Consider the following 16,430-nt stretch of genomic DNA (forward strand, 5'->3'; position numbering starts at 1 on the left):
CCATGACATAAAACTTCATGTTTCAGTACTTCAGTTTTGCCTTCAATGGCAATACAGCAATTTTCATTTGAGTATTATTCATCCACATTGCTTTTGCAGTGTCAACAGCTACCCTGAAAAATGGAGCCAAGTATCACCTTAGCTCTTAACTGTAACCCAGTCTTGCCACAAGCAGCCCATCTGCCTCTGCATCTGACCTTATCCACCTCCAACCCTGAAGGAAGACAGAACACCCAGCTCACTGATTCTGCTCAACCTTTAGGTTTTTTTTTTTCTAAATTCCTACACATATTGACTTCTAAGACATCAATTTTCATCTCTTCCAAACACTTCCAGGCCCTCTGCTTACTTCACATTTTTCTGATGGTGATTAACTCGATCAGGTGGCCCTGCAGTCACCATATCCCCCTGTCTGGTGTGACAAATTCACACTGTCTGTGCCATTAGGTGGAAAGAATCCTCTGCTGTAGATAGGACACCTAACAAAGTTATTTATGGCATTATCACTATAGCTGGGAAGTAACAGAAAAAATACTCCCACAAATATTTGTACTTGCAATACACCAAAGGTTGCTGCGATCCACCTCCAAATCTTATCAGGAGGATGTGCACAAAGCAGCCACCTCTACTCCTCCAGAATCCTGTTTGCCATCACTTTTCCCCCTCAAAAAAATGTTAAAATAATGTGTCTCCCACATATGTTTTCAGTCACTCTGTTGCCGAATCCTTCACAGATCACCACTGCACACATTTTTATTTCCATCTTTCCGTAAAGCAATGTTCCCATGAAAATTATGTCCTAGTCATTAACTTTATTCTGTGATTTTTGTGTATTTCCATGATTGCCATTAGAAAACATTTTAATTTTCTGTCCAGGCTCCTGTATTTTAACATTTCCATTTCTTCTTATCCACACTCTGCATTCCACACATTGCCTTACCACTATTACCTGGCCAAGTGTTATCAATATATTGATTTCCCTTCTCTTTCCTGATGATTTTTATGCCTTCTAAATTTCTGTATTACTGCCACATCCTAATTCCACTGCCCTTCCTTTTCAGTGCCAGATTTGGTAATGACTGATTTTCAAAACTACAAAAAATTTAAACTTAAAAATTGGAAGTACAAAGACAAGCATGAGGGAAGGGGACACACATCCCCAAGCTATTTATGCTGCCAAATTAAGTAATTTTGTAATTAAGCAATACATCCTCCTCCTGTTTTAAAATGGGATTGTTTACTGCTTTATAGGGGTGTAACAAAGCCATATCTGTAAGTGTTCAGGGATCAACATGAACACATATTGCTCAATAACACCACTACATTCCTCCACTGGAGTTTCAGTGACAGTGAATAAAAGTGAAGGTTCAGCCACATTTTTGAGAATAAGAAATGCTGAAAGAAGCACAGACTCCTGGGTAAAGATGTGAACGCAGTTTTATAACCTGCATGACTCACAGAGATAAAAAAGCACCAAGCTGTCCAGAAAGCAGGACCACTGCCACCCTCTATTTTAATTTTAAACAGTTTTTTCAATTATTTGGGTTTTATGATCCAATTAAAGGAAAAAAAAGGGGGGGAAAGCTATTTCTGGCTCAACTCCCAAGGCAAAACTTATTTAGGGCAGGGTGTTGCTTCAAGGAGATAAGTAGTGTTTATTAAACAGCAGCAGTGACCCGATAAGCGCTCAACCTACATTTCTGCCGCCTAAAACAGACACGTATGTGTCAACTACAGCGCTGAGGGGTGGGAACCAAACTTCAGGGGAAAAGAACTAAATATTGCAACCACTGAGCTGAATTCACTTTTTGGACTACTGCCTCAAATTAAGAATGCAAAATCAAATTATCTTATGTAGAACTTACTACAGCAAGCAGCTGTGAAGGGTAGAATCACAAAATACTGAATTTGGTGCTGACAGAACAGAGAAATAAGGCTTGACCTTCTATCAAAACATGATAGAAGCTTTCAGCCTTGATCATGAGGCACAATTGCTGGATTCAAAGTGATTCAGCTGCCCCATCTCCCTGTTCAAACACTCCCTGTAGAATTCCCATCACTCACTTTTAAATGTGACAGAAGCTGTATCAATACAGGAATATTTTCCTTAGTGCCAAGGTTCCTACTAGGAAGCTGTTGCAGCCTGGTGAGGTGTGTTACAGAGGATATCACTGGACATCTCAGCTGGAAGTGATGCCCTGCCCAAGGAACCCAGCCAAAATTCATGCAGAGACACCTTCATGAACACAGATGCTGCTTCTGGAGACAGTATTTCAAAGCACTGGAAAATTTACATGCATTCCTAGATTTTACTTTTAAAGTGCTGTCAAGGAAAGAAGGGATTAGAAAAAAGATGAAAGACTACTAAACTGGAGCATCCATGTGATAAGTATTGGAAGCTCCTTACTCATTTGCCAGATGATAAAATGAATAATGAGAACATTTCAGCCTTGATATGATGATTGAGACCATTAAGAGCCCCATTTTGAAGGTGTGAATTAAGGTGAGCTGGGTGTGGAATAATGAGGTGTCCGTATGCTGTCTTTAGGCTTACTTTTACCAGGAAAGAATCCAGACTTCCTATTATAATTCATCCCATTTACATAAACTAAATGTTCATAGCTATCAATCTTAAAAGCAGCAATTTCTACCAAAAAAAAAAAAAAAAAAAAAAGGCTGGAAAAGAAAAGTATCAGAAAAATAACAGTCTTGCGGCAGTTTTATTAAATAAAATTAACAATCAAGCAAAATTACTCTGTCAAAAGATAGGGGAAGAAAGGTGAAGGTAGAGGAAACCTGGACAATCACAGAAATACTGTGTTAGTAAAAATAATTTTTGCAAATTGAAAACTATTGCAAAAACACAAGGCTGGCTGCTCTTACTCCTGCACATTACTGAGGATCAAAATCAGAGATAAGAGTGACTCAGGGAGTGAGCAGGCCAAGACACTCCTAGTCTATAAAAGGTGTGAATGAGCCACACACTTCGATGAGCTTCTACTCCAAAATTCACACAATTATGTAATGATGGTTTTTCAGGACCATGTGCTCCATAACCATTTCCCAGATTTGGAGCCTTCATTTCTTTTGTCCTTCACCATTTTTTAAAGCTTAACTGCTGGCCTGCTCAGCATGCTGGAAGTGCTGCCAGTCAGCATTAAACTTGCACATTGGAGATTTTTTAGCACAGAATTATGCAATTTTAATGTGCAGTCAGAGGCCTAATGAGTTACTAAATAAGAAGGGGCCAAACGAGTTGCATGGAAGGGCTTGTCGACACAGGAAATCATCTGAGCATAATTATACCAGCGCAATTATATCAATAAGTTTCCTTGTGTGGCAAGTCCTAACGCATATTTAATAATCCAGTGATGTTTTCACAACTCTCCGTAGGTTTTAGCACTGGGCTCATGAAATCTAAGTTTGCCAAGGGGAAGACTCTCTAAAACCATTTTTCTAAAAATACAGTCTCTAAATGAAACTAAGGTGAAGGAAGCCTTATTTGAAAGCATCACTTTGGGTTAAGGTTTCCAATATGAGATAATGGGGCTGCTCTCTCAGATCATCACTACAGGTGATTTCAGGTACAAACACTGTGCACATTCATTGCTGCCTTGAGGTCAGTCACGGAGGCCATCACACAGATCCAGAGAGGATACATCGCTCCTTGGGCAAAAAAAAGGGATTTAATAACTTGTCCTCAACTACTGAGTAGCTATTTTGCCTCCAGAACAGCAGGAAATAAATAAAATGACAAATGTGTTCATCGTGACCAAAAAAGAACCAAGACTGGTAAAGGAACAGCCTCCAGCAGCTGCTGCAGAGGAGCAGAAGATCATGAACACAAAGCAACATAGGTGGGAAGGTACCCGGCTGACCTGTCAAGTTTTGAGTATCTTAAAGGACAGAGTTTCCACAACACATCTTACAACTTGTTCCACCCCCATGGTAAAATAAATTTGTCTTCTACTCAAGTGAAGTTTCCTGTGCTCCAGCTTCTGCTCTGTTCTTGGTGCACCTGACACAAGTCTGGCTCCATCTGCTCCAAAGGTTCCCCTTAGCCAGGGGGAGAAGCTGGAAGATCATCCTTTACCCTCCTTCTCCTAAGGCTGAACACACCTGATTCCCTTCACCTCTCCTGGTGTGTGCTATGTGCTCCTTCCCCCTGCTGCCTCGGTGCCCTGTCACAGGGCCTGCAAAAGGATCATATCCACTTCTGGAAGTGCTCTTTGAACTGGGAGAAAGGGAGACTTGGAGAGGGGACAGCCCACACCAGGGGAAACAGGACTTCCACAAATAGTTATTCAACTACCAGTAATAGAGGGCATTCAGAAAGAACATGGAAAACACCCAGCACAGATCCTTGACAGGATCTGCGCAGAGTGTTTATGTATTTTAGTTACACATATATAGTCAGAGCAAGAAAACAAAATACACTGAGTTCAGCCTTTTCTTTTTAGGACTCAACTAAAGAAAAACTTGGGGCTGTCTTCAAGTTTTCTGACAGTCTGGGTTTTACAAAGAAGTTTAACTTCTGGCTTTCTGTTAAGATCCGTTAGGGAACGATAGGAGAGAGGCTGGCAGTGTTTTCTATGAGATAAGGGAAACCCAAAGCTGCAGCTCATAGTCCCTTGATATTTTGGGGGCAGAGGAATCTATATGGAACCTGTAAGTCTGTCTGCTGCTCATTAAGGATGTTTTAGAGCATGGAAGCCAGCAGCTCTACAGTCAAGCTATAACATTCTTGATTAGATAATGCACAATAAAAAAATTTTACAGACTTGTCTGTTAATCTCCAAGAATTCAACAAATCACAAGGACAGCAGAGGAAACGATGTAATGAGATTTTCAGTTATCATTTTTGACGAAACCCCTCTCTAAAGGTTCTCTCAGTGAGCAGCTACCACACTTTCTAACCACAGCACATCGCATATGCCAAGGTGGGCCACAAGAAAAAGGGTTGGCTTAATACTGATGACCAAAAATGAAGGAGTTGTCCTCATAATTGTTCATATTTTAAATTCCTTGCATGACTACTGAGATGTTTGATGCTACTCTGCCAGATTGCTTCCAATTTCTTAGTGCTGTAGTATGAAATGAAATACCTTAAGTAAAAGCATTAGAGAAACAGCACTGCCTTCGTAACTGTAATCTCATTATGGTCAGTAGACTACTTCAGACATAATTTTTTTGATTAATTTTCACTTCCTGTGAAAGAATTCAAGCAAGATTAACTCTGAAGCCAACCTTTTTACCTACTGAAAGATGTCCCTGCCCACAGCAGGCAGGTTGGACAGGATTATCTTTAGAGGTCCAACCCAACCCATTCTATGATGATTTTGTCTGGAATAAAAAAGCAGTTACAGATCTACAGCTCCCTTGGTTACCCTGATTCCTTTCTGACCTCTGTAAAACACAGACACAATCTCTTACGGTGCAAGGGATGTGATCCACTGAGACCAGAATCGCTCCCACACACCAACGGTGAGCTGCAGTCACAGATCAAAGGGAGAAGCAAGACATCAATCCAGCTTGCTTTTAAGTCAGAAACACATTTCAAAGAAGAATATGTAAGAACAAAAGAACTGAAGAGGAAGAGATCAAGGCTCCAGCAGAAAGCAGCAGGAAAGAAACTAAGAATGGTTCTTTCCAGCCCACAAGCTGCTTCTGGACAATGTCAACTAGCAAAAGACACCAAGTGTTAGTACTTTGCTTTCCTCCCACATTCTTCTTGCAGCCTTGACCTTCAAAGTCAGCCTCCAGATTTTTGAATAATAAGCTGCTTCTCCACACCTACAAGTGGGGTGAGCAGTGGCAGAGCACCACCAGAGCACGCAAGTGCAGAACTTCCATCCTCACTGCTCACAAACCAGGTGCCTAAACCCATCCCTGCACGTGGAGTTTTACCAAGTCCTACCACAACCCTTAAGGGCCACAGAGAAATGCTTTTAATTACAAGCTGCAGTTTGAACTAAGTCATCCAAATAGCAAGCCTCATCCAAACAATGGAGGGATGCTTACAGCTTACCCACAAGTCAGCAGCCTAGTCTGAAGTTAAATGTGAATTCAAAGTACAAAAAAACTCCATCTTCAGACAAACCTCTACTCAATGAAGGGGGAAATGGAGAACATTCTTAGCGCTATTTATCACACTTGACCATCATGATTCATTCCCTTTTCCATGCTTCAGAAAATGATGTTGATCTAATTCCAAATGTCTTTCCTAACAATTTGAAATACAGAATATAATGGTATTTTCCGCATTCATAAAGAGCAATGCCTCCATTCAATACAATCTCTGTTCTTTGCCATTTTGAAAGACCCAAAGTGAATAAACACATCTTTTAAAAGGGAACAAAAAAACCCAATCCACCTACTAGCACCTATTGCTCCCTTCAGGCTGCTTCTCCCCTAAAGAAAGTAAGACCAGAAATTCCAAATTCACTATCCCACATCATGCTTCCCTTACCCCCTTGCTTACATTTAGGTTAGGAAAGAAATGTGGCTCCCCCTCCTTTTGTGCTACCTGACACTTGGAACTGCAGAGGTGTGTAGGAAACAGCTTAACCCACCCTTCACTGTGTTTACTTATTTTTGTTTTGAGTCACTACAAGGCTGGTAAAGCATGACTTCTTTATGCATCAGTACTGACCCTCCCAAAAAATTTAACACACAAGACTGAAGTTTCCATCACTACTTGGTGTGAATGTGAGACAGACAAGCACTTTCATTCAGCCCCCAGGAGCCACAGTCAATCCAGCTGCTGCCAGCTGCAGAGCTGAGCTCAGCAAGGGCTACACGGCCCCAGCCCCATCATTAGGTACTTCAACACCTTCTGCACACACCAACTGCCATCACATAACACCGTGAGAACTGTGCAGCTCACCATGACACTCCATTACCTCCACATCTCAGGCTCTCAGAGATTTTTATTTTTCTTCCTTAGAAATAGAAAGGACTGGTCTCTGCATTACAGCCTCCTAGCAGATGCTGGATAGATTAAATCACCTGAACCAGAGTCAGAGTTCTCAGCAGTGCTGCTCCCCCAGTACTTTTCCCCTCCCCGGCCATCACACCCCATGCCTCTCCTGCAGCCTCCTGCACTTTCAGAGCCAACAGTGCCCACATGCACACCAGCCCCACTAAACTTAACGAGCTCTAATGGCTCAGGCTCTATTCCATGGCCACTGGCATGGTTTTCCAAGTGCTGTGCCTCACCAGCTGGGAACTGGTGCCACAGAGGCCCCAGATCCCAGTTCCCTGTGGGATTCGCATTGTGCACAACTTAATGAAACACAGAAGTGATTTGTCCTCAGCTAATTAAAGCAAGAAGCTAGGATGGGTCTGTTTTGTGTTCTACCTTTGCAATCAGATCTCATACCCATACAGACTTTGGCTGGCACTGTTTTTGTGTAAAATCTAAAACTAAAAATTAAGTTGTCTTCATTCCTAAAAACGTTTTAATATAAAAATTCAACTGTAGAGCTGTAACTCAGAAGAAGTCATGTCTTCTTTGAAAAAAAAAAAAAATCTTTTCTCATACCCACACTAGATTAATCTACAAACACAGGAACACTCTCGTGGTTTAGTTTCGGAATAGAAAAATTCCCAGTTAAGACCTGAGGTTATGCTTTATTTTATCATTTTAGATAGTGAAAGCAGCCGTAGCAGCATCTTCAACATCCAGTAGTATCTCCTGTGGTTTCCAGAGATAGGGCTGTGGTTTTCAGCATCACTGCAAAGAGAGCAAAGTGCAGGTTCCTAATAGTGGAACAACTGAGACATTACAGAGCGTAGGCTGGCAGCAGAACTCCCCTAGCAGAATTTTTTTTCCTATTACATCTCAGGGTTTTTTCCTCCACCTGCTTCTCGTAAGCAACTGATGTTCTCATATTACTCGATACAAACTAAAACTCAGCTATGAAAGGTAAAAAAAGTTACATACAAGTTTGCTACAGAGAGGTCTCCCTGAAATTTGACATTAAAGGGAATTTGCAAGTCAAATAATTAGGAAAAAACCCACCACTACTGTATTCTTACCACATAACGAGACCCAGACAACAAAGCTTCATTTCCTTGCCCTGGTGGGAAGTTTCCTCCTTCTGAAAGAAGCTCTGACTTTTTAAACAACACACCCTTATGCAAATATTCTGAATCCCTGTAAGTTATTCCTGAGCACTCCCTCATTAAACACTGAAGGTCTTCCCAAAATGAAACACATTAGTTCACTGAGAAATTAATTCTTCTGCATTGTCATTTCTACATGAACCTGGATTTCTTCTCTATTTTATTTTTGTTTTGCTTGTGGTTTGCAGGGCTGGTGGTTTTTTGGGTTTTCTTTTTAAACCTATGTCTCTCAGTAGATTTTTCAACAGAAGTATGTAAGTCAGCAGAGCTGAAGTTGACTAGTATAATTTGAGAAACCTTAGGTTTCACTGGTGGTTAAAAACCACAAACAAGAAACCCCCTGCTCTCCCAAAGCCTTGTCCTCTGTGAGGATTTCAGAGATGATGGAGGAATATGATGGGGCAAGACTGTACAACCAACAGAGGAAATTGATTTTAAAAAAACAAAAAAAAAAACCAGTAGAAAGGGAGCATTCAGTGCAAACCACAAGCCGTATGAAAGGACAATGAAATAAGTTCATTATCAAAGTGAAGAACACAGCAACATTTAGACAGGAATTCACCCTCTGTATGAACAGACTCCTGTCCTTTAATAGCAAACACTTGCTAAACAAGTTTTAGAAGGTATATAAGAAGGCCCCAGTAATAATTATGTTTTAAAACTTTATTCGTCTACATGGCAGGTTTAACTTCAAACAATTTTTTGATTGATCTAGCTAAGCCAGTGAAACCTCCCCTCTTGGGAATTCTTCTAAAATTGGCTTATTTTAAAAAAAATCTAAATTAGCACATCCACACACACTTCCTACTACTAAATTAAAATTTAAATTTCATTATTTTCTCACATTAATAAGCGCTTTTGTAAATTTCATGACTAAACTAGGAACATAAAAAAGCATCACAGAGACAAAAAGTTGCAATGCTTTGACCTCTGACATGAGCAGCTCAAACAGAGCCACCCACGGTGTCCAACACTGCCACTGCAGCTCCTCAGCGGCCACCGAAGAGTTACTTTTTTCCTGGACTATATATAAAATCACAAATATCACTTGATACACCTAAGTTTCAGAAGTGTTTTTTCAAGCTTCCCGAGACAACATGCTGAGATTAGCTTATTTCTCAAAAAAATGAAAACTTCAGTTTTGCTCTGCATCCCCTCTTGTCACACCCAACCCAGGTTGGAAGTGACACAATGAGGCATAAAATTCAAGTACTGCTTAAACACACAGTCTTCAGACTTAACATACCTTATGGAATGATGTGCTATGGGATTTAACTCTTGACATGGGTGCAAGAGTTAATGCTAAGAATATTCTCCACCTTCTCATTATAAAGTAGCTTGTACAAGGGAATTTAATCAGGTTGTGCTAGAAGAGCTTTTGGGAAAAAGCGCAGAGCCCAAACTACAGATGTCTGGAGTTATTCTGCGTCAAGTTAAATATTTTAATGCTTCTCCCAAAGATAGAGACTTGCATGACTGCAGACTTATTAATGTTCAGACCTGGTCCCCAGCAACTTCACTGCAGGTGGCAATAAACTCACATACAACAAGACAGAACACAACTGAGCAGCACTACAAAGAACAGAACAGGACAGGACAAACAAATTACAATAGGAGAGAACAAATTACTCTTGCCACACCTGTGATTAAAAAAATAAATGTTTCACAACCCAAATAGTAACAAAATTTGGTAGCACTGTGGACAGCTCAATGAGAACCCAATTCAAAAGAAAAAGCAAGCTTTGGACTGATTTGATTATGCCAGGATCCACAGTACTTTCCCATCTCAATTAATGGTTTGCTTCCACCATGGCTGTGTCCACTTTTGTGAAGTCATACAGTAAAAAAAAAAAAAAACCAACAAACTTTCCTTCCTAGAAAGCCTGGGCAGCAGGTACCACGTGGCTTCACAGCTGCAGCACAGATATAAAGCAGGGTATTTAGGAGAAGTAATTTTGCTTAATACGAAATGCAAAGAGAGAGTACAGAAACAGATGAAATAATGCTCACACTAAAACTTTTTATTTGAAAGAATCAAGTTTACTCTGAAAAGAGAAAAGTAAAAGCAAAACAATTGAAACTGAAAGGCTAAAATGAATTGCACTAATCTATGGTGCTCAGTTAACAGACTAAAAGACACCACTTAAAACAGGCCTGAGTACATAAAAATACAGGCATCACCTCAGTCTCGAGGAGTTAAAAAAACTCCACTTCCTGGACAATACTAGAAAGTCTCTTCAAAGCACAACTTCTTAGAGAAGGCTACCAAAGGGACTCACAAATTACAGCTCTGGTGTAAAACACTACACAAATGCAGTCTACCTGGGGTTGATATTGTTCAGGTCTGGCTTTTCCCAATTTTTGCAGTATAAAACATATAATGAAAATTTTAAGTTCAAATTTGGGTATTGCAATGTATGTAGGGGAAAAAAAACCAAACAAACCAAAAATCCCCTTGCACTGAATTCAAAGTGTTGTGCTTCCCTAGTCAATAGGATAAGAGGTATTTTAACATTCTAGTGGGCTGCTTTGTGAGCACATCAGAAAGGATGCAAGATACTAAAACAAGTTAATTGGACAATGCATGGAACAGATCCCTACCCACAGCCACTACAGTTAAAACTACGTAACATTTTCCACCAGCTTTTTTTTTTTTCCTCCAGTTCATAACTTACCAAAAATAAGATAGTGGAGGCTTTTCTTCATTTTCAGATTTAGCAACAATTTCTGGTAGGCTGAGTATTAGAAATTTCATCACTAAAAATAGGACCAAGTATTTTGCTTAAACATGAACTAAGGGAAGCAAAACACAACAAAATTTTGACAGACCTTACAAGTTCTGTGAAGGTGTTGTCAGTACAGGCTTAGCCAACGTGAACAGGACTTTCATAAGGCATGCAAAGTCCCTAATTAGTTAAAACTATCTGTATTTGCAAAGCCAATTTAGCAGAAGTTTACTGCGTTCATCGGCTCGATCCCTGTGATTTCTGGAAGGCCAGGAGGGCTGGTTTCTGAAATGGAAAAATTTCGCCTTCCTATACAGCTCTAAGGGGTAGAAGAACTCCTCTTATTGAGTTAAAGCATTTATATGCCTTTCCCACCCTTCTGTGAAAGAGAGGCAGACTGGTGGTGATAGCAGTGAAGGAAGGGGTACAAATTGTGAAGAAAGAACTTTCCTGGAAGTCAGGAAGGTTTGGGTGTTCCTCTGCACTGCTTCTGCACATTACAATGCACTACTAAGTACGTACGAGCACGCAACAATTCCACAAAAGTGAAAAACTTCAAGATGAAGTAAGAGTAAGTACACAAAATCCCATATAATTGCACAGTCAGCAAGAGAATCACTGCAAAAAAAGATGTTTCACTTTTCAAGAGCAAATAGGATAGTTCAGCTCACCAGGGAAAGGAGAAAGTCTGGTGACACATCTGATGCCACCAATTATCTTTCCATCAAACCACCTCATCTTTAAGCCACCTGAAGACAACAGAGGCAACATAATGGTACAGAATTTTTCTTTCCTTAGGAAAATATATTGATCATGACAATAACACATTTGAAAAAGTCATGCTGTGTTTTGTAGGCTGTAACTTTGTCAAATGCAATTTTAATTTTAGCAAATCCCTCATGCAAAAAGGAAGAGATCTGAGGCTGTATATGAAGTTCTCATTCCCTCTTCTATGTGTGGCAGCTTACAAGGAGTTTCAGCATTAATGTACTGTCTCAAATTAAGCCAAAGAAACTGGATGACTCGGTGATACCAGCAGCAGAGTTCAGAACCAGGTTCACATACACCCCCAAAAGAACAGAAAAAGCCTTTTTAAGAAGAGAAGGGCAGACCTTTAGCAGGAGGTACAGGGGAGCTCTTGCTGCCACTGAAACACAAGCTAAGAGGACACTGGTGGAGTTAAATTCCACCAGATGAAGACGTTGCCATTTCTACTACCCCAGTCAAGGCATGAGCACACCCTTCCCTGTCGCTGTTGTACCAGGAACGACACAGTCCAGGATCGGGTTCAAAGGCTAGAAGTGGCTATATTTAATTATATAAATCAGCTCATATAGCTTTGTTCACAAGAGTAGCATAATGCCATGGGGTGCTTGACCATCCGCCTCCCAGAGCAACTGGCTGAACAGCATAACACCCATTTCCAAAATATTTTTCCCAGTGTGAAAAACAACGACACAAACAGCTTGCACCTGCAATATAGTTTACAAAACTTCAAACCGTTTTCCCAGCTAGTTATCGTGAGAAAGGAGACTTTCCACAGGCAGCTGTAAAAAATAGGAAAATCCCTCTGCCAGCCCTTTCAGCATCTACAGTTCCCTGCACCACATTTTGAGACTGAAGACTCCCAAAGAGAAACAACGTCCAACATCCAAAATCTTCAAGAAAATATATGGAAGGTAAAAACAAGTACATGCACTGAAAAACCAAAAGAGACTTAAAAGTTTCAACAGTCTATTCACAATTTTAAAAGGGTAACTTAAAACTAAATGACAAGAAAATAACTTCAGTTCCGCTGATTTGATAAAGTTGCTTCTTGTACCAAGAAAAAAAGGTGGTATTTCACATGCAAAGCCATAATCAACTTCACATTCTTTTTCAGACAACTGCTGCTTCAACAATAAATTAAGACCTTCAGCATCAGGAAAACCCACATAATCTTTCAAAGAATAAAAGAGAAATCTGTGGTGTGCAAAGTTTAGAATTTATAAATACATTAAGACCTAGAAGTGCAAGTTTCAGAAGTTTATGCAGCTTTTACTCAAGTCTTTTAACTGAATGACAGTATTTTTATTATGCCACTTTGACATTTTTTTGTCCTTCTAAGAAAAGGTACACCAAAAAGTAGCAGCAGCAAAATTTTTCTTTAAAAAATTCCCTCTCAGATTTTCAGATTTTTTACTTTTCACAATTTCTTGAAGCTAAATAAAAAGGGTATGGACACAATGTCACAGCAAATTTGACACCAAGTCAAGAATTCAGACAGTATTTGGGAGAAAGCAAAAGGGATCATTATTTTCCTAATTACGGAAACAGTGATTTCATGAAAACCCCTTCACGTTTAAAAAACCCATCTCACTCCTGACATAACATCATGTTTGAACAAACTTTCCACGTTCAGCAGCAACTTTTTGAAATCTGTCAGATATGGCCTCCTAACTTGCTTGATACTGTTTCCAGAAAAAGATTTAAGACTAAAATAGCAAGCCCTGTGGCAAATCGAGCGATTCCTCTGGCAGGAGGCCAGCACCAGGGGCACCCTCAGAACGGGCTTGGCTGCAGAGCCCAGCTCGGCAACAGGAGCTGGGAGAGCAAAAGCAGCTCAGCAGCTCGGGCGAATCAGCAGCGTGCGGAGAGGGCAGCGGCGGCAGGATCCGGATACAGCAGAGATGAATGGAGCCTTTCCTTGGTGTCAAGGATGTGCTGACAGACCTGGAGAGGCTGCAGCTCTCGTATGTTCACAGCAGCTCTGGCTGTGAACAGCTTGTAAACCACGTTTCTGCTCTCTCCTCCGAGCAGGATTTCACATACAGTGGTTTTGTAGTTTTCAGATTAACATGTGGAAGGGGACTCAGCAGTCCAGTCCTGCTTCCAGGCTGCTTCACGGAACGGCCACGCTATAATAAAAATCTCCAAGATGCCCTGCCTTGTGTGTGGAATGGAGCAGGAAGCTGCCTGGGCTGCCAGAAGCCACCGTGCTGCTGAGGCTCTCCGTGGATGATTTCACAGGAAGGAAGCAGAGCCTCAATCACCATGTGGAGAACAACTCGCAGCTCCTACGCCGGCACAGAGACGGCCACTGCCCAGCGCCGCGCAGGGGGAAAGGGCTGAGCCACACTGATAAACTCGGAAGTAAACAAGACACAAGATGAGCTTGGCTGGAGGCAGCAGAACAGCAGAAGCCCGAGACACGCACCAATGACAACACACAGCCACCTCGAACTTGGTGAAAGTACAGCAGTGTCAGGAGCCCGAGGTTAAAAGGCTGTTGTTCCAGGAAGGGGAAAACATTCTTTCACACTGAACATGGGCCTCTGATGGCAAACAGCAGCCACCAACTGGGAGATCATTCCAAGTGAAAGTGGTAGGATTGGACAGAGAGTAAATAAAGATAAAGAGACTCCCACACATGAAACTACTCTCAGCCCATATGCTGGTAATATTTTTAATTATCTGTCTCTTTAAGCACAATTTCGAACAGGATCTATGACCAGGAGGTGAACACAGCAACAGCCTGGTATGAGCCACCATGAGCCCCTGCAAACTCCAAGGGTACCTGTGCCTGAGCAAGAGAACCCGACACCAGAAGCCACCGAAGGATTACATCTATAGCACTACACAGTTACTGGCACTGAAATGTGCAAAAGATGTTACATATGAAAACAGAATCTTGAACATCAGTCTGGACACACAGAGCTGTAGAGACCTGTCTCTCTGCTGTGCTAGCAAGAGCCTGGTGAGAAAGTAAAAACAGAGGAGCTGTATTTCAAGAGGAAAATAATCATCCTGATTGTCTTTCTTGATTATTCCCCTTCAAGAGAACCAAATCAGAGGAAAAAGAAAAAAGGAAAAAAAAAAAAAAGCCAGCACCTAACTGCGGATCCCAAGACATTAATGCTTTTACAGAAACGTCTGTAAGAGAAGCAGTAAAAGACATCTCAATTACAGGTCCTGTATTTCCCTACACTATTCCTTGCTAGATTATCCGTCTAAGGAAAGAGATTTTATGCCAAACCCTTCAGAATAGTAGCATAAAATAAAGTTCCATTTATTTTGGAACTTTTCCAGAAGAAAACTAGGTGCTAGTCACCCGAACACTGTTGTTTCTACATAAGAATTCTCACCACAGAAACAGCCCAACACTAAAAAGGAAAAAACATTGTCTCATATGAACTGCACAAACTCGCACAGTATTAACCTGTATTTCCCCAAAGTAATACTAAACGTCTCTAATAGAGTCGGTAATCTTGCTCTGCACGTTCACCTTTCCTCTGCTCCCAGATTTGCTCACACGACAGTCTGAGGACACCTAACGCTGCCCCTCACCTCTCCCAGCCCTCCCGACAGGCGGACGCTCCACCCGCACCTCCGCGGCACAACTACAGCAGCGCGGCCGCTGACGAACACGCGGCCAGCCGGGAATCCCAGGATGGAGCCGGGAGGGAGGAAATGGAGACCCCGGTCCGCAGCGGGAGCTGCGCCGGCCTCAGGGCTCGGCAGAGGGAGGGGGGAGCGGGGCAGGGAAGGCGACCCTCCCCTCAGAGGGGCCTCCGGACACGCGGCCCTGCCCGAGGTGGCGGCGGCGCCCTGACCCTCCTTCCTTCCCCGGCCAGCGCGGCCGCCGCTCCAGCCAGGCCTGAGCCGGGGGGGGCGAGGCGCTCCCGGGGCTCCCCACGGACACGGACCGGGAAAACCGCCCCAGGGGGAGCGGAGGAGGGAAACAAACCCGGGCGAAACCTCACCGGGTCCGGCGGAGGGGGCTCCCGGGTACATGTCTCCGTGTGCGGCGGCGGAGGCGGCGGCGGCGGCTCCAGGGGAGGGCACGGGGGAGGGAACGAGCCCGAGCCCCGGCTATGCTGTCGGGAGAAGGGGAGGGGAGGGGAGGGGGAGGAAAAGAAAAGGGGAGAGGAGGGGAAAAAAAAAAAAAGAAAATAAAGAGGGAGAAGGAGGAGGAGGAGGGCGGCCGGGAATCCAGGTTCCTCGGCGGCACTGAGGAGCGGGGAGGGGAGCAGGAGGAGGAGGAGCCGCGGGGTCACGGGGAAGGGGCGCTCCGCCCTCCGGCCCGGGCGGGCGGGAAGCGGCAGCCGGAGAAGGGTCAGCAGCACTGCCGAGCTGAGGGGCCCCGCTCCCCGCCTGCAGCCTCGTCTGAGCTCTGACCACGGAGTCACAGAATCAGGCAGGTTGGAAAAGTTCTCGGAGATCATCGAGTCCAACCTGTGACCGGACATCATCATGTCAACCAGACCAGAGCACGGAGTGCCATGTCCAGTCTTTCCTTAAACACCTCCAGGGATGGTGACTCCACCACCACCCTGGGCAGCCCATTCCAATGTTTAGTCACCCTTGCTGTGGAAAAACCTCCCGTGGCACAGTTTAAGACTATGTCCTGTCATCCTGGAGCTTTCAGGGAGACCTTGGGAAATGACGGTGTGCCTCTAGCACTCTCTCTGCTACCTCTCCCTGTTACATGTTTGAAAGGAATGCTGGAATTATATCTATATATATTATATATATATTACATATACTGCTGGATCTTTAATTAAATTTGGATTTGATTGTTTAACTTCTTTTATTCCT

At 42.7% G+C, this 16,430-nt stretch overlaps 1 protein-coding gene across 3 annotated transcripts in view; it reads right to left on the reverse strand.

Annotated features, from left to right (window-relative positions):
* AGO2 (argonaute RISC catalytic component 2) overlaps window positions 1-15,857 on the reverse strand; it is a 57,120-nt gene extending 41,263 nt beyond the window's left edge. For 2 of the 3 annotated variants that reach the window (XM_032134250.1, XM_032134241.1), the window contains exon 1: window positions 15,596-15,856. In XM_032134250.1, coding sequence (XP_031990141.1) covers window positions 15,596-15,626 — 31 coding nt within the window. In that variant the 5' untranslated portion in view covers window positions 15,627-15,856. Of the gene's footprint in view, window positions 1-15,595 lie in introns of all 3 variants that reach the window. The other variant, XM_032134258.1, reaches the window with a different exon arrangement.
* Window positions 15,858-16,430: the final 573 nt, after the last annotated feature.

The sequence above is a fragment of the Corvus moneduloides genome, chromosome 1, assembly GCF_009650955.1.
Source record: "Corvus moneduloides isolate bCorMon1 chromosome 1, bCorMon1.pri, whole genome shotgun sequence".
Taxonomy (NCBI): domain Eukaryota; kingdom Metazoa; phylum Chordata; class Aves; order Passeriformes; family Corvidae; genus Corvus; species Corvus moneduloides.